At 41.9% G+C, this 25,653-nt stretch overlaps 1 protein-coding gene across 2 annotated transcripts; it reads left to right on the forward strand.

Moving 5' to 3' along the window:
* Positions 1–1,660: 1,660 nt before the first annotated feature.
* On the forward strand, positions 1,661–17,274 carry fzr1b (fizzy/cell division cycle 20 related 1b). Of its 2 annotated transcripts, XM_084057534.1 has the most exons (14): positions 1,661–1,915; positions 2,588–2,764; positions 4,121–4,222; positions 4,362–4,425; positions 5,061–5,188; positions 5,970–6,052; positions 7,392–7,575; positions 11,065–11,130; positions 12,196–12,298; positions 12,832–13,013; positions 13,304–13,537; positions 14,717–14,821; positions 15,538–15,630; positions 16,222–17,274. In XM_084057534.1, the coding sequence occupies exons 2-14, from the start codon at positions 2,687–2,689 to the stop codon at positions 16,261–16,263; spliced, it is 1,464 nt and encodes a 487-aa protein (XP_083913660.1). In that variant the 5' UTR covers positions 1,661–1,915; positions 2,588–2,686; the 3' UTR covers positions 16,264–17,274. The 2 variants fall into 2 exon arrangements, with proteins under 2 accessions (XP_083913660.1, XP_083913661.1); XM_084057535.1 differs by lacking the exons at positions 14,717–14,821; positions 15,538–15,630; positions 16,222–17,274 and adding an exon at positions 14,378–14,428.
* The last annotated feature ends 8,379 nt before the right edge of the window (positions 17,275–25,653 follow it).

Below are 25,653 nucleotides of genomic sequence, written 5' to 3' on the forward strand. Positions count from 1 at the left end.
TGTACTAGAGGTGGCAGCAACAGTGGAACAGATTGATGAAATGGCTTTAATTCAATAATGCTTAATAACCAATCATCAATCATGCATAAGGCTAAATCATAGTACGTCTATAAAAAAGGACCATAGTATTAATGAATTTCTTAATAAATATGGGTACAATTAAAGAGACTTGCTGGGATTTATGTGAAATCCACATTTAAAGAGTAAAATAAGATTGCAAGGAAGAGCACCCTGCCTGATACATGATGCTATAGCGCCTCCGCGTGGCCACAAAGGGAATACCACAAACAATGAAGATAAGAGTCCAAACCACTAGACCTATGGTCCAAACTCAGAGGCAGTGGTGACCATTGTGAGCTTGTAGATCGGCTATTTTCAAATGGCCGAAATGTATAGCGCTACAGTATGTTTTGTAATAATAATCAAAATCTACAGTAACTATTAACTAATATTTTCAAATATTTGTATTGAGTAAAAGTACAATATTTGCCTCTGAGAGTGGAGTGGAAGTAAAAGTACTGAAAATTGGAAGTACTCCAGTAAAGTAAAAGATACCTCAAAATTGTACTTGAGTAAATGTTACTTTACACCAGGGGGTCCGGGACCCCTTGGGGGTCCTCAGAATTACTATAGGGGGTCCGCCAAATCTTTGTGTGATATGATTTAGTTTTTTTTACATTAACCACTTGAACCCTGGAATTCCTTTTCTTAGGGGAACATTAGCCGAAAATAGCAGACCTACAAGCTCTCAACGCTTCACGCTGCAAGGCGTTGAGAGCTTGTAGATCGGCTATTTTTGGCAAAGAGGTATAGGTGTAGAGGGAAAAAAGAGCAGACTAAGTTAAACAAATGTTTTAATATGAAACACAATTTTGTACAATATGAGGGGGTCCCTGCTTCATCTCTCTCTCAGCTAGGGGGTCCTTGGGCTGAAAACGTTGAAGACCCCTGCTTTACACCATGCACTGACGTTGACATTGTGATCCTTGGCCAGACAGTACTAGATCATGCAACGATGGTTGATGATCATGCTGCAGGTCTACTACAACCTAGTTTCAGCACATAATCAATATTTAATAGAGATTGTCAAATGTCAATATTGGCTTAGTGTTGGTGTGAATTGCTGCAGTGCAGTCTCTTCTGCCCCTCAAAATACGACCTTGTCCAAACAAACAGGCAACCTGCTGACCTGCTGTCAAAATGTTCCTGTCAATATTCCACATTTATGAAAATGTCATAAATGTGGAATATTGACAGGAACAAATACAACATTCAGACGAGACAACATTTTAACATTTTAATGTTGTCTTGTCTGAATTTGTATTGTATTTGCACTCACGCGCCATTGTAGTTATTATTATGTTTAATTATTTTTATTGACAAAATATCAACATTACAATTACAAATAACAGGACAAAATGCAGTTATGTCACAACCATTACTGTTTACTATTACGTCAATAGTGAACCGTTGCCCGACAACCAACATAGCCAATCACAGCATGACAGACCACCCCTCCGGGCCATGGGAATGGATCCTGGATCCTAGAATACTACTAACCGGGATCGTGGCCATGGGTGTAATCGGGCATAAGCGCCACTGGGTGTCGCTGCACAGTCCTACTATAAAGTCAACCCGAATCATTGCTGCTACAGCTGATTCAAGTCGCCATCTTTTCCCAGACATAAACAACACCGTGGGGTCGCGGTGGGTGCACGCTTGACATTTTGAGAAGTTTAAAGATCCGACCTTGTTATAGCGGCCTCGGCCGACCCTCCGGGTGGGTCTTCTCCTCGTCCCCGGAGATGTGGCCAGGTGATCTGGGGACCTGAGGGACAGCTGGTCGCTGTGGTGGTGCTGCTGAGAGACAGAGAGAAACAGAGAGGAGGCTCATCAGCTGTTTGCAAAGCAATAGGTTTGTTTGCATGATGACAGCTGTGTGACTGACAACCATCAGTGACATGTCTTGTCTTGATGTTTGTCGTATTCGTATATGTTTGAATAGCTGTTTGTAAAACGTGGCGTGTTGTGTTGTGTGGGTTTGCAGTCTCGTAGCCAGTGTGGCGTCGCTTATTGCCCCAGTAGAGGCCATTTAACTCCGTCCTGATATTGGCCACCGATCGGATTAAAATGCGTTTTTATTGAACAATGCGGAATATACGGGTACTTCTGAGGGGCCGTACATGATTGTAACATTTGTGGCCATGTGGGCAGCACTTTATATTTGAAATCTGAACGTTAATGTAGATGTACGGGCCAAAAATGGAGAAAGTGCAAACACTATTTTGAAGATCATCCGTGACTGTCATTATGACATTCATGGATGGTCTTCAAAATAGACTTTGCACATAATATGTGACAGTCAGTCATGTATCAGGGGCAGGCTATCCTGATATATATTATATATTCTTGGAATGGCATAAACCTGAGGTTCGCCTTCTAATTTAGGTAGCTTGTAGATCTGAAGAGCTTAGATCTGCTCTCTTGTCTGCGACCGACACCGTCGTGTGCGACAGGGGAATACAAGTCAAAGCTGGACAGCATTACTTGACAGGTGTGTGACGTTTTTATTCTGTCTTGTACACAGACATCATGGGGGTCCGCCAGAGTCGTGGACCTCCTGGTGTAATGGACTGAAGGTGGAGGAGGAGGGGGAGGAGGTGCTGGTCCTACACATGTAGAAGACATGGACCAGGAGTATGAGAGAAGACTGCTGAGGCAGATTAACCACCAGAACCTGCCAGCAGAAACCCACCTGACTAAAGTGAGTTGTGAAGCAGTGCTGGTTTTCCACACATGTTCAAGTCAAGGACCCCCAAATGAATGTGCATACCCTCTGACCCTCCTTTTTAAAAAGATTTTCAAGGATCAAGAGGGTTACTTTCTCGTGTGTGTGCCACAGGTTCACTAGGTAGGCCTATTACACACGTGGTTAAAGCGGGTTCAGGTCAGGTGTGCACCTGGGAAAGCCACTAAATAGCATTTCAGTGATTTATTGTTTAATCTATATGGATTTGGGACCCTATATTATGCCTTATACCAACTAAAGGTTTGTCGAAATAAATGGATCAGCAATTCCAAAGATATGAGCTCTGGACATTGCCTGACTAAACGTAACCAACCTGGGTAGAGTGGCCGGGTAGAGTGAACTGGAAAACCGCAAGGTTCCCAGTTCGATCCCGGGCTGGGGCGCTCCCCTAGAGTTAGTGTCGAAGTGTCCTTGAGCAAGACGCTGAACCCCTAATTGCTCCCGATGAGCAGGTTGGTGCCTTGCATGGTTTCCTCCGCCATCGGTGTATGAATGTGTGTGTGAATGGGTTAATGGCACAATCAATGTAAAGCACTTCGGATAGAAGCGATATATAAATGCACCATTTACCATTTATTAGCCCTTCAGTGGCTGTTTGTTGAAGTACAGCTACATGGGTACAAGCAGTAAAATGCAAGTGTGTTGAGGTCCACAGTAGTGTGCTAACGGCAACATGACGGTATGAAAGATAAAGATATCATTTCTGTCAGGCAGAAACCTTACTCCAGGTTTTAACTTTTTGTGTTTTTCTTTGCAAATTAATGTCCTACTTGATCATACTACAGTCAGTGTCACACAAAAGCATAAAATAGCAGATCCAAAAGCTCGAAGCAACACGTTTTGAGCTTGTAGATCTGCTACTTTTGCTATTTCTGAATTTGAATCCTGAAAAGTAACAGTTTTGGACATGAGGTTTCCACCCGACAGAGACGTTATAATTAGATAATTGTTTTTAATAGTTTGTGCCAGGGATCCCCATAAGAGAAGATTTTTGTCAACGTTCAACAGTGGAAAGATTGAAACCTATGGTCTACCAGTGAAATAATAGTGACTCATTTTGTTGGGGACCACCCTCAATGACACATGGTGGTTCCCCGGGCCCCACATTGAGAACCACTGTAAAATGTTCTCAATGAACCGCACTACACTAGACAGTTAATTATTATGGCTCTATAAACTGAGTCTATGGGTGAGGTGATATTGCGAGGCATCAGGCACTTCTTGTTCAATATTGCCATATAAGCTTGAGAAATATAACCCCCATGCACTCATGCTGTGAAACGATGAACCATTCTCTCTCTCTGTCCCCAGTGTGGAGGGGCCGCTTGCAGCCCCCTCAGTGTCAAGTCAGGAGATCGCTTCATTCCCACTCGTGCTGGAAGCAACTGGAGCATCAACTTTCATTATGCCAATGTGAGAGAACTAGACACTATATATCTATGTGTGTTTAAAATAGTGTGTGGTCTTTAAAATAGAGTGCAACCACTTTCCAATGCAACACTGGTTAAAGCTATGGTTGAGATGTTGTATGGTTGTCTTCTTTCTCCTTAAGGAAAACTGTGGCTCTCCCAGTCAGAGCCACAAGGCAAAGGACGCTAGCTCTGATTCAGGCAAAGGTTGGTAATCCTTTTGTCATGTACACAGTCAAATCCTCTCTTTTACACTCTTTGCTGATAAATGAACACCAAGAAGTGTATTATCTGTACTCTGACCGTAGTGATTAAACAACCTTTAATTTTGACTCATTTTATCTACCTTTGTTCCTTCACAATTAATAGATTTCTTCTTTTAATTGTATGTAGATAGTTTTCTGCCTGACTGCGACGTTATGTAACTCGAGTTGATACCATAAATGAGGGCCATTCCTCAATGGAAAGGAGGATTAATGATTGATCTGAGACCCTGTTTTTTTTTTTTTTGGTCATTGGTTTGTGGGAAATCCTGGAAAGTACCACATCGTTGCTGTCGGGCAGAAACCTCTTATCTCCATATTCTCTTATCTCCATATTTTCTTTCTCGTAAATTAACGCCCTACTTGATTATCCTACAGCGTCACACAAAAACATCAAAAGTAGCAGATCTACAAGATCGAAAGCGCCGCGTTTTGAGCTTGTTGATCTGCTACTTTAGCTTCTTTTTTTTATTTGAATCCTGAAAAGTAACAGTTTTGGACATATGAGGTTTCCACCCGACAGAGACGATGTCTTCTTATCCGCTATTGCATAATATGTCTGTACGGTCCTTCTTCCAGATGCTGTAGCCTATGCTGCCCTGTTGAGGAATGAGTTATTGGGGGCGGGCATCGAGACGGTGCCAGACCCTCATACTGACGACCGGAGACATACAGTCCTCTCCCAAGACTCTCACAGCCTCTTCAGGGTATATGAACCAATGGTTCTCAATGTGGGGTCCCCCCAGGCTCCTTGGGGTGGGGGGGGGGGGGGTGCCAGCGGGTCCCCACTCCCTAAAGTAGTTAATATAGCGACACAATCATTTTAACCACTTTTAACTATTATTTTATACTTTAGCTATTCAAAAATAGCACATATACAAGCTCATAGCGCGGCACCGAGTGCCGCACTATGAGCTTGTAGATCTGCTATTTTTTTAATTATTTGAAAAATCTCAACAATGTTTGGAACATTTTGAATAATTTTGATTTTTGTTTTACAGAAATGTTAAAACAAATTCTGGGGGTCCCTGGCACAACATATTTTACCCCACAGGGGTAGTAGAAACGATGTGCACCTGTGGTCAGATAACACATATTACCCGTATTTTCCGCACTATAAGGCGCATCTGAGTATAAGGCGCACCTTCAATAAATGTATTATTATTTTCATATATAGGGCGCACCGCATTATAAGGCGCATCCGCATTATAAGGCGCATCCGCATTATAAGGCGCATCCGCACTATAAGGCGCACTGACGGTGCGCCTTATAGTGTGGAAACCAAGGGAACCAATATTGATACATATATAAGGCGCATTGGATTATAAGGCGCATCCGCACTATAAGGCGCACTGACGGTGCGCCTTACACTGCGGAAAATACGGTAGTAGTCTTGGGTCACATTTTTTTGTGCGCAGGTGACCCAAAACTTGAAAACTCTTAACATGAATTCGGCATGTAATAGAGTTGTTTTGTGTTCCCCACCAGTACACTGTCCACACAAGGAAAGTGCCTTTCGATGGCGCTAACGAAGTCTCGCCCTACTCCCTTTCTCCTCTTAGTAACAAGAGGTACAGTATGTTGATATCACACTTGCCATACTCTAGTGTGTCCACTGGCTCCTTGAGGGGGTTCCAGGGGGTCCCCAGCTAAATGATGGGTAGTTGGGAACCAAATGGACAATTATGGCTCTGTAACTAAGTTAAATTGAGACGTCTTACAGTGTATTTTGGGGTCCCAGCAAAAAGAGATCAGAAAATGGTGTCCTTGTCGTTGCTGTCATTCTTTTTGACACATGTTTTATGGTCATGATTCCACTCGAAGCCGTGGTCATGATTTAAAAGCCAGGAGTTCCAGGTTTTAAATAATTTATAATTAAATATTTTCAGAAATCTCTATGGGAAAAGTAATGGGTTTTCTATCTGTGGCACCACAGAATGGCCGCCACTGCTATGCCCTATTAGCTCAATGGTACAAATGTCAGCATTTGCGCAGGAAACAAATGGTTAAAAAAATCAGGTTCAAATCCAGGGTAGAAGAGGAAAGTTACATAGTGCAGCTTTAACAAGAGCATCTGACTAAATAATAACTACATGGTAGCCATTGTAAATCACGTTGTTGTATGTCCAAAAAGTACATTTTCTGGAAAAGGCTTCCATCTGACAGAATACATCAAAGTGGTGGTCCCTGAAATGAAAATTTTGTTTCCCAAACAGTGGGTCGGGACCCATGTTTTGGTTGCGGACCGATTTTTATGGGTCAATTTCCCCTTTTTTCCCCCGTTTCCTACATAAAACAAAAGTCACATTTTCATCAATTAAATACATAATAATAAGTAAGTATATCCTCATCATTTCCATAAATACATAGGTAAAAAACGTTTAAAGGAGGAGTTCACCCAAAAAATGACTTATTTTCTATCAATTGAACACCCCATGAAGCCTTGAATTCATGGATTTATTTTTGTTTTTGTGGCATTCCTAAGCCAATAATTTGATGACCGGGTGTGTATCCGGTAGGATACAAATAATCTACTTTGTGTCTACTACCGGATACATTAGCCGGTAGGAGACGGTAATCAAATTATTGGCTTAGGAATGCCACAAAAACAAAAATAAATCCATGGATTCAAGGCTTCATGGAGTGTGCAATTGATGGAAAATAAGTAATTTTTTGGGTGAACTACTCCTTTAAGAAGTAGTGAAAATAGCAGATGCACAAGCTTGCGACATGTTGTGAGCGGGCAAACGTATAATTTCTCTTTGTTTCTCAGGTGTTGAGCTAAAAAGTTTGGGAAGTTGGGAACCACTGCTCTAGTCTGTAATAATGCTGTGTTGGATTGTGTCCAGATTTGGACTGGTCTTGTTGACCTTTCCTCCTTCGGTCCTGTTCTCCCTCGAACCTTTGCAGTCACAAGCTGCTCCGTTCCCCGCGCAAGCCGGCCCGCAAGATCTCCAAGATCCCCTTCAAGGTGCTGGACGCCCCGGAGCTGCAGGACGACTTCTACCTCAACCTGGTGGACTGGTCTGCAGGCAACCTGCTCAGCGTGGGCCTGGGGGCCTGTGTCTACCTGTGGAGCGCATGTACCAGCCAGGTGAGGTGCCGGAGGGGCCTGGGTTCTACCAACATTCTGAAAATGTCTTCTAAATCCTAACAACAGTATTGTATATTGCTGGTTCGCCAATTGTAGTTTATTACAATAAGGAGAAGAAGTTGAAAGGTCCAGACCAGTAATGTTCCTCAAGTCGATTTATTGGACAAAACAGAGTACAGAGCACAGGAGCACATGTCAGCCTTGCTGCTACATGGTGTGGCCGGAACAGAACAGAGCAAGAAGAAGAAGGGCAAGGACAAGGGACGGTTTCTTTGTCCTCACAGTATATATAGGCAGACTTCACATGTGTGTGTGGGTACTTGCATACATTGGATGTGCACGGAGCTAGGTGTGTGTGCTACATCTCCTCTTGTGTGTGTGTGTGTCCATTGTGCAGAAGAACAACACCCCAAGACCCTTAAGGTCAGCTAAGGTCAGATGCCCTCTGGGAAGCCTCCTTTGAACTGGACATCTAGTGTTCTCTGGAATGTGCTGTAGACCATTCAGTATCAGCCTCATGTCTCAGAAGTGTGTGTGTTCAAATTGGCTCTATAAGTCCTTATATATGTGTATCAATTTACCACATTCCCCCCTACGGAGGGCCCTATTGGTCCTTCGTAAACAAGGTACAATGAAGAAAATCAAAACACAAGTAAGAAACAAAAACATACTCCTCAAAAAGACAGAACTCATCACACCACAACATCTCATTGCCCCCCCTTGATAGACAAAGTACTGGGACACAATCAGACAAACATAAAAACAGGCATTAAGATTACACAGTATTGTCATAAGGTGATTCACATTCAATTTCAAAATAAAAATAGACAAACTGTTCCACAAATCATGCAAGAATATCAGTATTTAGAAACGTGTCGGCTTATGATCACTGCGTAGCCATGGATCACATGACGTTCGTCTGACGATAACCGGCAACACTGGAACTTATTTCCCAATAAAACAAGCTTAAAAATAAAACAACTCAGAAAATCCTATTCACAGAAAATACATAGGATGCTCACGTCGCATCAAAATGCATTCCCCTTCCAATCAGTGTGCAGGTCTCTCTGTTCCTTAAACTCTAGGAAAAAATGTTAAACATATTCACAACATCACAATCTCACGGAAAACCACAGTTTTCAGTGAATAAGTAGCAGCCCTCGGCCGCAACTCAACAGTTCCCAGTAGCAACAACGAAAATAAAAAACTCCACATTTGATACAAGAGACCAGAGAGTGAAACATAATCCTTTACAACACTGCAATAAAACGGCAGCCAAACACTCCGCAGTTTAAATCACCATTATCACAAACATAGAACCAACATACATTCATTCAACAAAACACTAGTTGATACAGCTCCGTCTTCACTCACTTACAGAATAGTAGATCTGCTGGTTTGTGTGTAAAAACTCTCCCCAATCTTCAAATTTAGGATATGTAAGATAATACATCTGTTTGTACTTTAAATCTCTGTTTTCCAAGGCCAAGAGCTTCCGAACCTCTGTCGGACCCGCTCAATTGAAATGTTAAAATGCCAGAGGTTAGGCCATAAAAACAAATAATCTTCACATTCGTGGCAAATACCTTGTTGACTCTTTTTATTCCACATGTCAACTTTCCTCTAATACTCCTCATGTCAATTTAGTCAGCTAAATATCAACAAACATATAACATCAACAAACAACCTGTTGAAAAGACAGACAAACATTGAAACATGTTAAACCTTCCATCCAGTCCACAAACACAAAGTCCAGTCACACGGAGCAGAGATGGATCCTGTGGCATAGGCAAAGAATGGGTGGGGGCCATCTGTGCCCCTCAGTGCTGAGTGCTGTTCCCTGGTTGCATCCTTGCTGCAGCTGTCTGTGCAGCTAGCAAGCCAACATGCTGCTGTCCTCTGTCCATACTACTCTGAAGTCTTCCTGTAACCCTCTTTTTACTTATTTTCTTCCATGTCGTCACAGGGGTTGATGCTGTGAGGCTGAGTTCTAGTATCATCACAGGGTTGGTGCTGTGAGGTTCCATCGTAGATCTGTTGAAAATCAGTTATTGTCAATTTTCCATAGCCTGCTCCTCTGGTGGGTCTGCATCTGTGTAGGAAGATGGTCTGCATCTGGTCCGGATGAGCTTTCAAAAAAATCTTCTTCCCAAAAGAAAATCACAGCTTGTACTCCTCTTCTCAAGTTCTTCTCGTGTGGAACGGTCACAGACACCCAGTGTCCACCACTGTAGTCTGAAGAAGACCAAACCATTTACACGTCCTGGCTGGTTCGCCAAAGTATTGTATATTGCTGGTTCGCCAATTGTAGTTTATTACAATAAGGAGAAGAAGTTGAAAGGTCCAGACCAGTAATGTTCCTCAAGTCGATTTATTGGACAAAACAGAGTACAGAGCACAGGAGCACATGTCAGCCTTGCTGCTACATGGTGTGGCCGGAACAGAACAGAGCAAGAAGAAGAAGGGCAAGGACAAGGGACGGTTTCTTTGTCCTCACAGTATATATAGGCAGACTTCACATGTGTGTGTGGGTACTTGCATACATTGGATGTGCACGGAGCTAGGTGTGTGTGCTACATCTCCTCTTGTGTGTGTGTGTGTCCATTGTGCAGAAGAACAACACCCCAAGACCCTTAAGGTCAGCTAAGGTCAGATGCCCTCTGGGAAGCCTCCTTTGAACTGGACATCTAGTGTTCTCTGGAATGTGCTGTAGACCATTCAGTATCAGCCTCATGTCTCAGAAGTGTGTGTGTTCAAATTGGCTCTATAAGTCCTTATATATGTGTATCAATTTACCACAACAGTTTTCTGAAAAACCTATGTTTCTATATCAGTGGTTCTCAAACCTTTTCTTGTCAAGGACCCCCAAATGTTTTTGTGTTTGGCCGCGGACCCCCCAGAAGCAAAGATTTTAGTTAAAAACGTTTGCTTTAAAAAAAAAAAAGAAAATAAATACATAACATTTTTTTTAATATATATATATTATTTTATTTTTTTCTTCAAAGATTTGCACAAATATTTTTGACCAAAGTATAAAATGACACAGATGCTTTCCCGGTTTTAATTGATTGAAGAGGCAGTGCCACGGGCCCACATTACCCCTGGCCTGGATAATGATCATTTGGTAGTAAGGGCATTGCACGATGTACATTAGTCCGGTGGTTCTGAAAGTTTTTTCCTTGGAGCCCCCCTTCTTACAAAATATAGACTTTGTTTTGGGGAAACACTGCATTAGTCCATGCCAGTTGAATGAGAGTGGGTATGGGTCATTGATCCGGACAAAACCAACTTGAGTTGTCCAGGTTTGAACACGGATGTGATGAGACGTTTAACCCATTAAAACCGGGAAAGCATAATTTTAGACTTCTTCTATGTCTGAGCCCCACTGATACAGCAACATACGTTTTTCAGAAAACAGTTCAAACTGATTTTAGAAGACATTTTTAGATTAATTGAAAGGTGTCCTGTGTTTATGTGCTATGTCTTCAGGTGACCAGATTATGTGACCTCTCCGTAGACGGAGATTCTGTTACGTCGGTGTGCTGGAACGAGAGGGTGAGTTTGACTGTTTAATGGACATGTATCATATCGTGACACTGTCGAGCAGAAACCTCTTATCTCCACATTCTAATATTTTTTTCCTTCATACTACAGCCTAGCTTTGCACCGTGTTTTGAGCTTGTAGATCTGCTACTTTTGAATTTGAATCCTGAAAAGTAACAGTTTTGGACAGGTTTCTACCTGACAGAGATGATATATGTCCCATTTACTTCTCATGACATCTGTTATAGTACAGAAGGTTCGAGAGAGTAAGTAAAAAGAAAAGTATACAAATGGACCCATAAAGGTCAGTTTGGTCCATTTGCACGGTCGGAATACAAATTTTATCCAATTGGGAGAGAGAACCGTACAAGATACGGTATAAGATAATTTATCGGCTTCGATTTCATAATGATCCAATTTTGTCTAGTCCTTTTTGTTTTTGTTTCATAAATTTCAATTGCACTTGTTTATCCTGTATGAGTTTTCTCATCTGATTGGATAAAGCTGGTATCCCGCTCTGAGAATATATAATTATCTGTTAACTAAAGAGTTTGAGAGACTGAGAAACCGATACTTAACAAATGATTGCTATTGTAATTGCTATTGAAACCTTATTTCTAATAAATAATATCACTTACAACTCCTTTAAATTATTGGTCCTCAAAGTGGGGTCCTGGTGGGGGGTTCCAGGGGTCCCCAGCTAAATTGCTTAATATAGCATCACAAACATTTTAACCACTTAAACCATATTTTACTTTCTGAAAATGTTGAACTCAAATCTTCACTTCTGGGGGGGGGGTCCCTGGCAAAATCACAAAAAGATCAACTGCTGAGAACAACTGAGAACAACTGCTTTAAATGAACACGGATGATTTGACTGTGTAGTAAGTAATGCCAGGCTCTTGTTTCATAAGTATAGTAAGATTGAAATATAACTGTTGCTTATGCTCCTGTCAGGGCAGTCTGGTGGCTGTAGGAACCCATAAAGGTTCTAACTGTTGCGTATGCTCCTGTCAGGGCAGTCTGGTGGCTGTAGGAACCCATAAAGGTTCTAACTGTTGCGTATGCTCCTGTCAGGGCAGTCTGGTGGCTGTAGGAACCCATAAAGGTTACGTCCAGATCTGGGACGCGGCCGGAGGCAGGAAGCTGACCAGCCTGGAGGGTCACTCAGCCCGCGTAGGTCAGTCACTCCTTCACTCGCTTTCACTTTACAAAACTCCCTACTTTTTCAGTCGGAACGTCTCGTCAAGATGAAAACGTATTTATTGCAATGATATTGCATTGTATTTGGTGGTGTGGCTCTGGTCCTGGTGACGCTCCAGAACAATCTGTGCAAGCATGACACATACTCAGTTATTTACATGACACATTACATGATAATAGACATAAGAATCCTTCACAGAACAAAACACGAAGATACACAGCAATTGAAAGGGCAAGATACAATACATATAAATTGAATGAATTGAGGTGTCTACCTATTTATGTTTGTGGTAGTTTTGCGGCTACACATGGTCAGCGTGTAGATCTGCTTCTCAAATAGTTTTCAAATAATTGCAGTGTTGTAAAAAGTCAAAAGTATTAAAATAAAATACATTCTCGAGTAGCGTAAAAGTACCTCGAAATTGTATTTAGGTGTAGCACTTGAGTAAAGAATACTCACCCAAAAAACGACTCTCTCCACCCCCCCTTGTCCTTCTTGGTGTCTTCAAGGTGCCCTGGCGTGGAACGGGGAGCAGCTGTCGTCGGGCAGCCGTGACCGTGTCATCCTGCAGAGGGACGTCCGAACGCCACCCCCCGTCGAGAGGAGGCTGCAGGGACACCGGCAGGAGGTGTGCGGCCTCAAGTGGTCCCCGGACCACCAGCACCTCGCCTCCGGTGGCAATGACAACAAGGTGAGCGAGCATCACACGCGTCTAGTCTACACACCCATAGTCGTAGCCGATCCATGTCTCTTTGGTTCCATTTTTTTTTACACTCTTTTAAGGGGGACATTAACACTGAGGATTTTAACAGTGTAGATTGCGGTCCCAGAGATGATTATCATTGCGCCGCATTTCGAGCTTGTAGATCTGCTACTTTTGAATAGCCAAAGAAGTCCTAAAATGACAGATGCGTTTCCCGGATTGAATGGTCTTAATGTCTGACATTTCTGACAATAAAGTAATCAATCAATCCTTCCCAGTTACTGGTGTGGAACAGCTCCAGTCTGCTGCCGGTGCAGCAGTACGGCGACCACCTGGCGGCGGTGAAGGCCATCGCCTGGTCCCCCCACCAGCACGGGCTGCTGGCGTCGGGCGGCGGCACGGCCGACCGCTGCCTCCGCTTCTGGAACACGCTGACGGGCCAGGCCCTGCAGAGCACGGACACCGGCTCACAGGTCTGCAACCTGGCCTGGTCCAAACACGCCAACGAGCTGGTGAGACGGCTTATACTGTTGTATATGATGATCGTGGCTGGAAACCTTGTACTGTGCAGCATTGGTTCCCAAACTGGGGGGTCCCCAAATTATGTGTGTGTGTGTGTGTGTGTGTGTGGGGGGGGGGGGGGGTCGCATTCCTAAGCCAATCATTTGATGACCAGCGGACCAGTAGGCAGCGGTTCCGGAGACACAAAGGAGACTCTTTGTGTCTCCTACCAAACCGCTGCCGGTCATCAAATTATTGGCTTAGGAATGCGACAAAAACAAAACAAAAGTCTCCATGGGGTGACTAATCGATAGAAAAAGTAATTTTGGGGGTTACCTATCCCTTAAGACCTTTTTAATACCAAATTGGCCTAATTGGTGTATAGAGGCGCGGAGAGATTGCGCCTGATCCCATTGGTTCACCGATCTGTCCGTCAACCCCCGCCCCGTTAACACAACATTACGAGCGACGCCCACTGCACTCTGGTTGGTTGGGGAAATGAAACACTTCCTATACCGGGTACACCGACGCGCTCCTCCAGGCTTTTATTTTTTAGCAAAACTAAACAATAAAAGCCTTGAGATCGAGGCTAAACTAAATGTAATGTGTGAACTTTATGATTCTTTTGGGGGGTCGCTGGAAACTGGAAAGTTTGAGAACCCTTGCTGTACAGTATGTCCAAAACTGTAACTTTTCAGGAAATGTAGAAAAAATAACCCCTGTTCCAATCGATCCAATGTCGTTTTTAATTAGTCAACTTGTTACTACTTTTCATTGGTTAAATTCATTTTCAACCTGTTCTTCATATAATTCCTCACTAATGCTCATTATAAATGTCTGTCTACTCACAGAAACCTGCGTACCAATGACATTATCAATGGGGATTCCAAGCTATTGTAAACTACAGCCTTTCACCTCCTGGAAAGTTAACATGGTGAAATAGAAGCCATTGTTAAAAGTTGGAAATCTTGTTCGAAATGACCAAACGAATACAATTAAATCACAGTTAGACCCATGCAAGAATTCTCTTTTTTTTATTTTATTTTTTTATTCACTAGATGGCAACCCTGGGCCAGGTTTCCCCTTAGTAATCAGTACTGACACTGCTTTAAATCATCCCATTCTGGTCTCAATATTAAACCTACAGTTGCAACCATTTGCATTACGTGAATGTTTTCCTGTATTCTCAGGTGAGCACTCATGGCTACTCTCAGAACCAGATCCTGGTATGGAAGTACCCATCACTAACCCAGGTGGCCAAACTGACGGGACACTCCTACAGAGTTTTATACCTGGTAAGACTGCATTGGAAGTCAAATTGAAAAAGGAAACTGAAAGCCCACAAGCTCCATGAATTTTAAAGGTGCTGCTGACCTTGATACTGACCATGATATCGTCGCTGTCGGGTCCGAAACCGTTACTTTTCAGGATTCAAATTCAAAAACGGCAAAAGTAGCAGATCTACAAGCTTCACGCCTCATTTCGAGCTTGTGGATCTGCTAGTTTTGATACTTTTGTGTGACGCTGTAGTATGATCAAGTAGGACATTGATTTATGAAAAAACACAAGAAGTTAGAATATGGAGATAAGAGGTTTCTGCCCGACAGCCACGTTATGGAGACACAATGACCAGTACCGTATAGATAGACACAATGACCAGTACCATGGAGACGCAATGATGTGACGGGGCCTGTCGTACTGGGATAATGTCACCCGTGCCATGAGTGAAGCTTGTAGTGTTCTCTCTGAATCCTGTGTACATGTAAGGTGCTGTTGCTAAAGTCAATGCATTAAAAAAAGGAATCCTGCACACCGTCTTCACTGAACAGCCAAAACATTTGAATGGAAATACGTTTATTCAGGTATACTATGCACCTGTCAATGAAGTAAGTGTGTAGAAGGTCCTTTTAACCGCTATTGCTAAAGTAAAATGGCCGACTTTATATTGAAGACTTCAGTCATGTTGGCGTCTTAAATCAGTCCTCTCCTTTTGTGTTCTTCTACACCCCAGGCTGTGTCACCGGACGGCGAGGCCATCGTTACGGGAGCCGGGGACGAGACGCTACGTTTCTGGAACGTATTCAGTAAAACGCGATGTACCAAGGTACAGTGCAGCCGTCATTATTCGCCACAGACACCAGTCTGACCTGATCATTTGTTGTTGACAGCAAAGTACAGTAGCTTACACAAGCATCAGAGAAACATATCTTGTATCTTGGCTAAGACTGGGCAATAATATCACCATTATAAAAATGTTTCCTGCGATTGCCATTAATGATCCAAATGTTTTTTTTATGGTGAGATCTACAAGCTCACAACGCGTTGCATTGTGACGCATTGTGATCTTGTACATCGGCTATTTTCGATATTTCTGTATGACACCATTATACAACAAAGAATAAAACCGGGTTAAGTGCATGTCAATTTGTTGATACTTAAGCAATATAAATTATGTATTTAAAAAATGCTATTCGATTAACCTACCTAAATGAGTAAAATTAAGACGGCTATTAGTTAACTGCTCGGTCCTAATCAAGGCAACTGTAAGGAAGAAAATTGATTCAGAGGACAGCGTCCATGCTCACGAAACATGCAGGCTTACGTCTTTTCAACATTTCTTTCAAATTTCTTTTTATTCATTTTAAAACTGGAAAGCAGTTCAGAAACCCAGATGTTTTGTGTTCGTCTTCCTCAGGAATCCAAGTCGGTGCTGAACTTGTTTACCAGGATACGATAGTGACGAGCGACGGGGCGAGGGGTCAGGACTTCAGAAAGTGGGGAACACACTGGCACCGACCCACCAGCACACGGATGACAGATGCACCAGACCCCTCTCTTCACAGTACTACCCCGACACTGCACCGCGTCTCTGAGACTACACGTCTTGATTCCACTTTTTATACGGAGGACACGTCCAACAATCTAATGATTGAAGACCTTACGCGTTCATGGATTAAATTTAAAAAATCAAAGCAATCTGGAGTTTGGGACATTTCGTCTTGCGTACAAAGCTTCTTTTTTTTCCTCGTTATGGATGTGTTTAAAAGAAAATGTTTTATCATGTATTAGAAGTATAAACGTGCAAGAGATATAAGCTATATAATGGTGACAACCATCATGTTTTCGTAACAAAAAAAGCTCTTTTTAAGTTCTCAATTCTCAAAGGAGAAGAGGCTCCTGGGGAAATGTGCAGCCCTGCTTTGGGTATGTGTGTGTGGGGGATTTCTATATTTTGATAACATGCGTATATGATCGATAGTATACGATGGAAGAGAAATAAATGTGCACCCACAGCTGCTCACACAGCTGCAAAGACAATGTTTTTGTGCTGTTTTTTTTTATCATGACTGTCATAACCATGCAGATCCCGTGAACCAGTGGTGGATAAAGTGTTCAACCCCAGTGCTTGAGTCAAAGTATAGATACTCCTGGTCAAATATTACTCAACTCCTGAAGGTTGCTCAGTCAGATTTATACTTAACTCATTGCCTGCCATGGACGAGTTAATTTGTCAAATTCTGCTATGATGTTTTTTTTTTTTTTTTTTCACACAGAACCAGAGATGACACGATCAGAAGATGTACTGCTCCATTCACTTCCCGGTTAACTTATTACTTAAAAATCCTATATCTCGGCTCTTGTGTACTTTATTTAATTTTTTTTGTGTGATTTTTATTTCATTTGCCGAAACATGCTATTTTTAACAGCGCATAACAAGCAAATGGGAGGTCGCGATGACATTTTCTTTTTTTCACCCGAAGGGAGAATTGAATAAGACTGGACTTAAGAATCCTTGAACTTGATGAATCATGGAGCCCAAAACCAGAGCGGTGTTCTTCTCTGTGGCTGAACAGCAGCACTGCAGCAGCCCATGGAACAGTGGCGTTCCCAGGGCAGGCGAGATCGGGGGGGGGGGGGGTGGGGTACTCGGGGGAAACAAGTTAACAACAACACTACACTGACTACAAAACGGAAAAACGTTAATAAAAACAATATGCAAGTATAATAAATCAATCAATTCTTCAGCGGTGGTCTCTTCATGTTGTAGTTTAGTAATGAATGGCTCAAGCTGCTCTCAGAGCCCCTTTTATGCCAGGTGAGTACAGGTGATGGCCCAGACCCTCACCCCTGGCACTCCTGGTACCCCATGAAGACAAAAGGAATACATTTGCATCACTATATAGGCGAGGGTCGCTCTGCTGAATGGATACGGTGGTGATTAGCTGCCTGCCCACGTGAATGGACGAGGAGGCGGGCTAATAGTCCGACTGACACTATTCTGTTTGGATTTTTTTCACTGCCTGTTTTTCGGTCAGTCTTTTACTTCATTTTCTAGGGGAGGTGAGATTTTAGTTCCTGCCTCTATGGTGGGTACGCCACTGATAACGTCACAATAATTTTTAACCACTTAGCTTTGGCTATTCAAAAATGGCAGATCTACAAGCTAGATATGTTATTTTTGAAAAATCTTGAAAATGTGTGCATGTCTTTGAAATATATATACATTTAAAGCATTTAAAACATTTTATATATACATTTAACATTTTTAACTCAAATCTTTGCTTCTGGGGGTCCCTGACAAAAAACATTGTCTCCCCGGAATCATACGAGGAAGTAAAATGTATAATAAGCAAGAAAGGAAACACGGCCGCAAGAAATGGATCCAGGGAGAAAGCGTGGCAAAGTATTGCCAACAAATTAAATGCATAAGTCGTCCAAAAATATATACAATTTATATACAAGTCTATAAATATATAATTCAGTTAGGCTTAAACATGAGGAATGTATAGTGAATATTGGAATTATCGCCTACTAATCTACAATGCGATACATTACATTACATTACAGTCATTTAGCAGACGCTTTTATCCAAAGCGACTTACAATAAGTGTATTCAACATAGGTAGGGAACGAAAACTACTAATCACCAGAAGTTTTAAGTGCATTTCCTGCAAAAACAAGCAACCAAGAGTATACCTAGCGCTAAGGTAAAAGTGCAATATATCAGCTACCTACTTTCTTAAACAAATGAGACAAAAATGGCAAAATCAAATGAGCACGAGCTAAAACAAATAAGTGTATCGACTAAACAAGATCCAATAAAACAATACAAAAATAAAACAAGAGTTCGTACAACTAGTTAACAACAAGTAGGCCAGGCAAAGAGGAAGGGTAGTGTTTCCTGAAGAGGTGGGTTTTCAGCCTGCGGCGAAAGATGGGCAGTGACTCTGTCCTGTCCTGACATCAGTGGGAAGTACATTCCACCACTGTGGGGCCAGAACAGAAAAAAGTCGTGACCGTGTCGATCGACCAGAAGGACCGTTGAGTGGCGAGGGAATCAGTCGCCCCGAGGTGGCAGACCGGAGTGGTCGGGCAGGGGTGTGGGCATTGACCAAAACCCGGAGGTAAGAAGGAGCTGTTCCTTTCATACATTTTCATGCAAGTATGGACATGCTGTCAACATGGCGAAAAAGCGCTGGTAGTCGGTACACCTGGTTTCTGCTGGGAACAGGGTTCGATTCCCTGCAGCGCTGCGCTTACTGTTTCACCTTTGTCCTGTTGTGTATGTTTACATTAAATGTTGGCACTCAATTCATTGATTCATAATACCTGAATGCACTTTTTTATTATAATATATTAAGCAGATAGGCCTGTGATTACCTGTGATTACATCTTTAGCACATACTCCTATGTCATGATGTATTAGTCGGCACAGTGGATTAATATTTCGATCGATCTGGGATGTTAAAGTTGTGCAAAACTGTGGTCAATGACTTGCCTCTTCAGCCAGCTTTAGCTCAGTCGGAAGAGCTCTTGACTCCAGACCACAAGTAGCCTGATTATCAGCCTGAAGCTGCGTGGAGCTTCAGTCTGAAATTGGCTGCAATGTCTGCGATTACCAGGGGGAGGGGATTCAAATTTCCCTAAACCAATCACAAGAGATCCACGGATCCGCCTACATCTGACGTCATCGCACAGCTTGTTTTAGCAGATATTCGCTGATTGGCTTGTCGTTAGACCACCCTCACCTCCGGGGTGATTGTCAATGGCAAAATGGACCTAAAAAAAACACTTTCACCTAGAAACTCTTGTCCATTTTGCCATTGACCTTCACTGCTTTTATAGATTTTAGGGGGAAAAGTACAAACTTTGGCAGGCTATTAGTCCTACTTACTAGAAACCCCATTCAAACTTTAAAATGTTCATCTTACTGTGAACAATGTTTGCCTGAAAACAAATCTTTGAAATGTTTCATAGGTTTAGAAATGTACTCCTCTAAAAGTTTTGGCACCTCAAACAACGCTTTCACCTAGAAACTCCATTCACACTTTTTATAATTCATCTTACTGTGGACACAAATGCTTGAACTTTTTACTTTGAAATGTTTTGTAGTTTTTGAGACATTTAACTTTAAGCGTCTAATGCATTGTCAATGGCAATGGATATAGAGCACCGAAGTGTGACGTCACTGCCAGTAGAGGGCCAGTAGAGGGCCCAAGACTCAAGACCCAAAAGAGTCTTGAGTCGAACGCATTAGATCCAAGTAGACATCAAATTTCTCTCTTGGGCCTTGAGTCCCAAGACTCAAGGCCCAAAAGAGAAATTTGATGTCTACTTGGATCTAATGCGTTCGACTCAAGACTCTTTTGGGTCTTGATTCTTGGGACTCAAGGCCCAAAAGAGAAATTAGATGTTCATACTTTCTGTGGTCTCTTGCACGCTCTTCAGTGAAAGATCAGATAAAGGTGCAAGAGTCGGGTAAAAGTTTGAAAAGTGCTCTGGTTGGATTTGAACCGGGAACCTTCTAAGTCCTGTATCTAAACCACTGCACCACAGAGGTCCTTACCTGTTCTGTTGACTTGCGTGGACTTTTCTGAAAGATTAGATAAAGGTAGAAGCCTGAAGTAAAAGTTAGAAAGATGTCCTTGCGGGATTTGAACTCAGGACCTTCAGTATGCAAGGCCTGAATCTTAACCACTGCTCCACCATGGTACATACTTTCTATGGTCTCTTGCACGCTCTTCAGTGAAAGATCAGATAAAGGTGCCGTTAGTGATGCTTCCCTTTGCAGACTAACTTCTAGAAAAACAAATTAAAGACACCAGGAAACCTGTAACTCTCAGCCAACAGCTTAGCTCAACTGGTAGAGCATCTGTCCAATAACATGACTTGACTTGACTCGAGTGGGTTCGATTCCCACTCGAGTCAAGTGTCCCCGGTAACTTGGGGCAAAGGATAAATTGAATGATATCCTTAGTGATGCTTCCCTTTGCAGACTAACTTCTAGAAAAAACAAGTTAAAACCACCAGGAAACCTGTAGCTCTCAGCCAACAGCATAGCTCAACTGGTAGAGCGTCTGTCCAATAACATGACTTGGCTTGACTCGAGTGGGTTCGATTCCCACTCGAGTCAAGTGTCCCCGCTAACTTGGGGCAACGGATAAATTGACTGATATCCGTAGAATAACTTGTAGTAGTGTGCTGGTTCAAATCCAGTTCAACCCAGGACCGAGCGATCCTGGGTTCGATTCCCACTAACGTCAAGTCCCCGGTAAATTGGGGCAGCGGATAAATTGACTGATATCCGTAGAATAACTTGTAGTAGTGTCCTGGTTCAAATCCAGTCACCACCTTAGTAACTGAGACCGAATCTGGCCAATTCGGTCTCAGTTACTGAGATAGATAGATAGAGGGTGTGTAGAGTAGGCTTTAACTTGTTTTTCTAGAAGTTAGTCTGCAAAGGGAAGCATCACTAAGGATATCAGTCAATTTATCCATCACTAAGGATATCAGTCAATTTATCCGTTACCCCAAGTTACCGGGGACACTTGACTGGAGTGGGAATCGAACCCACTCGAGTCAAGCCAAGTCATGTTATTGGACAGACGCTCTACCAGTTGAGCTATGCTGTTGGCTGAGAGTTACAGGTTTCCTGGTGGTTTTAACTTGTTTTTCTAGAAGTTAGTCTGCAAAGGGAAGCATCACTAAGGATATCAGGTCAATTTATCCGTTGCCCCAAGTTACCGGGGACACTTGACTCGAGTGGGAATCGAACCCACTCGAGTTAAGCCAAGTCATGTTATTGGACAGACGCTCTACCAGTTGAGCTATGCTGTTGGCTGAGAGTTACAGGTTTCATGGTTCTTAACTTTTTTTTCTAGAAGTTAGTCTGCAAAGGGAAGCATCACAGTAAAGACACCAGTGGGATTTGAACTCATGGCCTCTGGATCATGAATACTGCGTCTCAACCCATTGAGCTAACTGTTGATTGGTAGTGACTTTTTTTTGGGTCCCTAACATTCATCGAGCTCTGGACTTAGTCATTTTTTTTCCGTTTCGGTAGTGACACTACCGAAACGAAAAAAAAAATGTTCCCCCAAAAACCTGTTAGGAGTACGTTTCAGGCAACTTTTTTTTTTTCGTTTCGGTAGCGACACCATTGTGTCGCTACCGAAACGGAAAAAAAACTTACTAAGTCCAGAGCTCGATGAATGTTAGGGACCAAAAAAAAAGTCACTACCAATCAACTTTAAATTGCCTGAAACGTACTCCTAACAGGTTTTTGGGGGAACATTTTTTTTTCCGTTTCGGTAGTGTCACTGCCGAAACGGAAAAAAAATTACTAAGTCCAGAGCTCGATGAATGTTAGGGACCAAAAAAAAAGTCACTACCAATCAACTTTAAATTGCCTGAAACGTACTCCTAACAGGTTTTTGGGGGAACAATTTTCTTTTCGTTTCGGTAGTGTCACTACCGAAACGGAAAAAAAATTACTAAGTCCAGAGCTCGATGAATGTTAGGGACCAAAAAAAAAGTCACTACCAATCAACTTTAAATTGCCTGAAACGTACTCCTAACAGGTTTTTGGGGGAACATTTTTTTTTTCGTTTCGGTAGTGTCACTGCCGAAACGGAAAATGTTTTACTAAGTCCAGAGCTCGATGAATGTTAGGGACCAAAAAAAAAGTCACTACCAATCAACTTTAAATTGCCTGAAACGTACTCCTAACAGGTTTTTGGGGGAACATTTATTTTTTCGTTTCGGTAGTGTCACTGCCGAAACGGAAAAAAAATTACTAAGTCCAGAGCTCGATGAATGTTAGGGACCAAAAAAAAGTCACTACCAATCAACTTTAAATTGCCTGAAACGTACTCCTAACAGGTTTTTGGGGGAACATTTTTTTTTTCGTTTCGGTAGTGTCACTGCCGAAACGGAAAATGTTTTACTAAGTCCAGAGCTCGATGAATGTTAGGGACCAAAAAAAAAGTCACTACCAATCAACTTTAAATTGCCTGAAACGTACTCCTAACAGGTTTTTGGGGGAACATTTATTTTTTCGTTTCGGTAGTGTCACTACCGAAACGGAAAAAAAATTACTAAGTCCAGAGCTCGATGAATGTTAGGGACCAAAAAAAAGTCACTACCAATCAACTTTAAATTGCCTGAAACGTACTCCTAACAGGTTTTTGGGGGAACATTTTTTTTTTCGTTTCGGTAGTGTCACTGCCGAAACGGAAAAAAAATTACTAAGTCCAGAGCTCGATGAATGTTAGGGACCAAAAAAAAAGTTACAAAAAAATCACTACCAATCAACTTTAAATTGCCTGAAACGTACTCCTAACAGGTTTTTGGGGGAACAATTTTTTTTTCGTTTCGGTAGTGTCACTACCGCAACGGAAAAAAAATTACTAAGTCCAGAGCTCGATGAATGTTAGGGACCAAAAAAAAAGTCACTACCAATCAACTTTAAATTGCCTGAAACGTACTCCTAACAGGTTTTTGGGGGAACATTTTTTTTTTCGTTTCGGTAGTGTCACTACCGAAAGGGAAAAAAAATTACTAAGTCCAGAGCTCGATGAATGTTAGGGACCAAAAAAAAAGTCATTACCAATCAACTTTAAATTTTCCAGGATTTGATTTCCAGGATTTGAGTCTTGAGTCCCAAGACTCAAGACCCAAAAGAGTCTTGAGTCGAACGCTCGAACGCATTAGATCCAAGTAGACATCAAATTTCTCTTTTGGGCCTTAAGTCCCAAGTCTCAAGGCCCAAAAGAGAAATTTGATGTCTACTTGGATCTATTGCGTTCGCGGGAGTAATTGGTTCGACTCAAGACCTTGAGTCTTGGGACTCAAGGCCCAAAAGAGAAATTTGATCTCTCCGTGGATCTAATGTGTTCGACTCAAGACTCTTTTGGGTCTTGAGTCTTGGGACTCAAGGCCCAAAAGAGAAATTTGATGTCTCCGCGGGAGTAATTGGTTCGACTCAAGACCCAAAAGAGAAATTTGATGTCTCCCCGGATTCATACGAGGTATGATAAAATGTATAAAAGGTAAAATGTATAATAAGCAAGAAAGGAAACATGGCCGCAATAAATGGATCCAGGGAGAAAGCGTGGCAAAGTATTGCCGACAAATTAAATGCACAAGTCGTCCAAAAATATTTACAATTTATATGCAAGTTCATAAATATATAATTCAGTTAGGCTTAAACATGAGGAATGTATAGTGAATATTGGAATTATCGCCTACTAATCTACAATGCGATAGCCTATTATATGTGCCATGCATCCAACCAATATGTCTGTGCTCAGGAATGTGTCAAAAACAAACAAATCTTCATGAATTCAAGGCTTCATGGAGTGTGTAATTGATAGAAAATAAGTATTTTTGGGGTGAACTATTCTTTTAAGTGTCTTATTCAGGGACACTTTGACACATTATCGAGGCCTGGGACCTGGATTTAATCGCTTGCCAGGCAGGCTCTCTAACCATTCAGCTATGGCCACATAATCAGCTAAAGAGATTCTAAGGGATTTCTACTCTGTAACAGTAAAGGGGTTTCAGGGGAAACCAGCAAAATGAGGAATAATATAATAAGAGACTGTCTTGCTAATAAAGCGTCATGTCTCTCATTTTTTACAATGTATTTGATATTACCTTTATATTATTTAATAAATTATGCATTACATCCTCTATATATTGTCCAGCAACCTTTATGATAAAGGCGAAAAAAGATAGTAGACCCGTGGGATTTTTCATAATATAAAAACAAATCTGTAATGTATTATCAAACATCTAACAACAATATGAACTATAGTGTTAACAGAGTGACAATGACATATCACATGAGTCATTGTGAAACAATTATGATTCATGGTCACACTCTATTTCAGTAATATAATTAAATTGATTATATCTTATTGTATTTATTTCATTTTATTTGAATGCAGGGTCATTAAAATGAGTCCACATACAAACACATGTGTTGAATTAACTGTGGAAAAACTTGAAGAACAAGGCACTGGATTAAGTAAACTTGGCTGTTAGCCTGCTCCTGACCAGGCTAACTTCACAGCTAAATTGCCATGGTAACTAAGGTAGGCTTGCTTCAATTCTCTTTTGAGGAATCGGGTCATGGCTAAACTTAGCCAGGGTGAACTGGCTAAACTAATCTTCAAGCTAATTCAGCTTTTGAGGAACCGATTCAGCCCTAATCCTGGCTAAATTAAGCCAGGATAGGTGTTAAAGCCAGGCTTAAGCTCTAATTCCCTTTTGAGGAACAGGCTGGTTGCCCCAGGTTCGATTCCAGGCCAGGCCAGCATATGTGTCGATGAAATGAAATTTGTCCCTGAGCAAGACTTTTAATCCCTAATTGCTCACAGGTTCTAATTGGAAACAAGACCGCAAGGACTTTCATGAACGACCTGTTAAAAGGAATTATCCTTATTTATCCTGGCTGTTAGCCTGGTCCCTACCTAAATTTCCATGGTAACTAAGGTAGGATTGCGTAAATTTTCTTTCGTGAAATCGAGTCATGGATAAACTTATCCAGGGTGCTCTGGCTAAACTAATCTGGCAAGATAATTCAGCTTTCATGAAACCGATTCATCGCTAATCCTGGCTAAATTAAGCCAGGATAGGTGTTAAATCCAGGCTTAACCCCTAATTCTGCTTTCGTGAAATAGGCCCCTGATCATTGTTGTTGACAGCAATGTACAGTAGCTTACACAAGGAGCAGAGAAACATGCATGATGACATGCTTGTATCAAGGCTAGACTATTATTTCAAACATATGTGCACCCACAGCTGCTCACACAGCTGCAAAGACTGTTTTTGTGCTGTTTTA

Source organism: Gymnoscopelus microlampas (assembly GCF_963454915.1).
Source record: "Gymnoscopelus microlampas genome assembly, chromosome: 5".
NCBI lineage: Eukaryota > Metazoa > Chordata > Actinopteri > Myctophiformes > Myctophidae > Gymnoscopelus > Gymnoscopelus microlampas.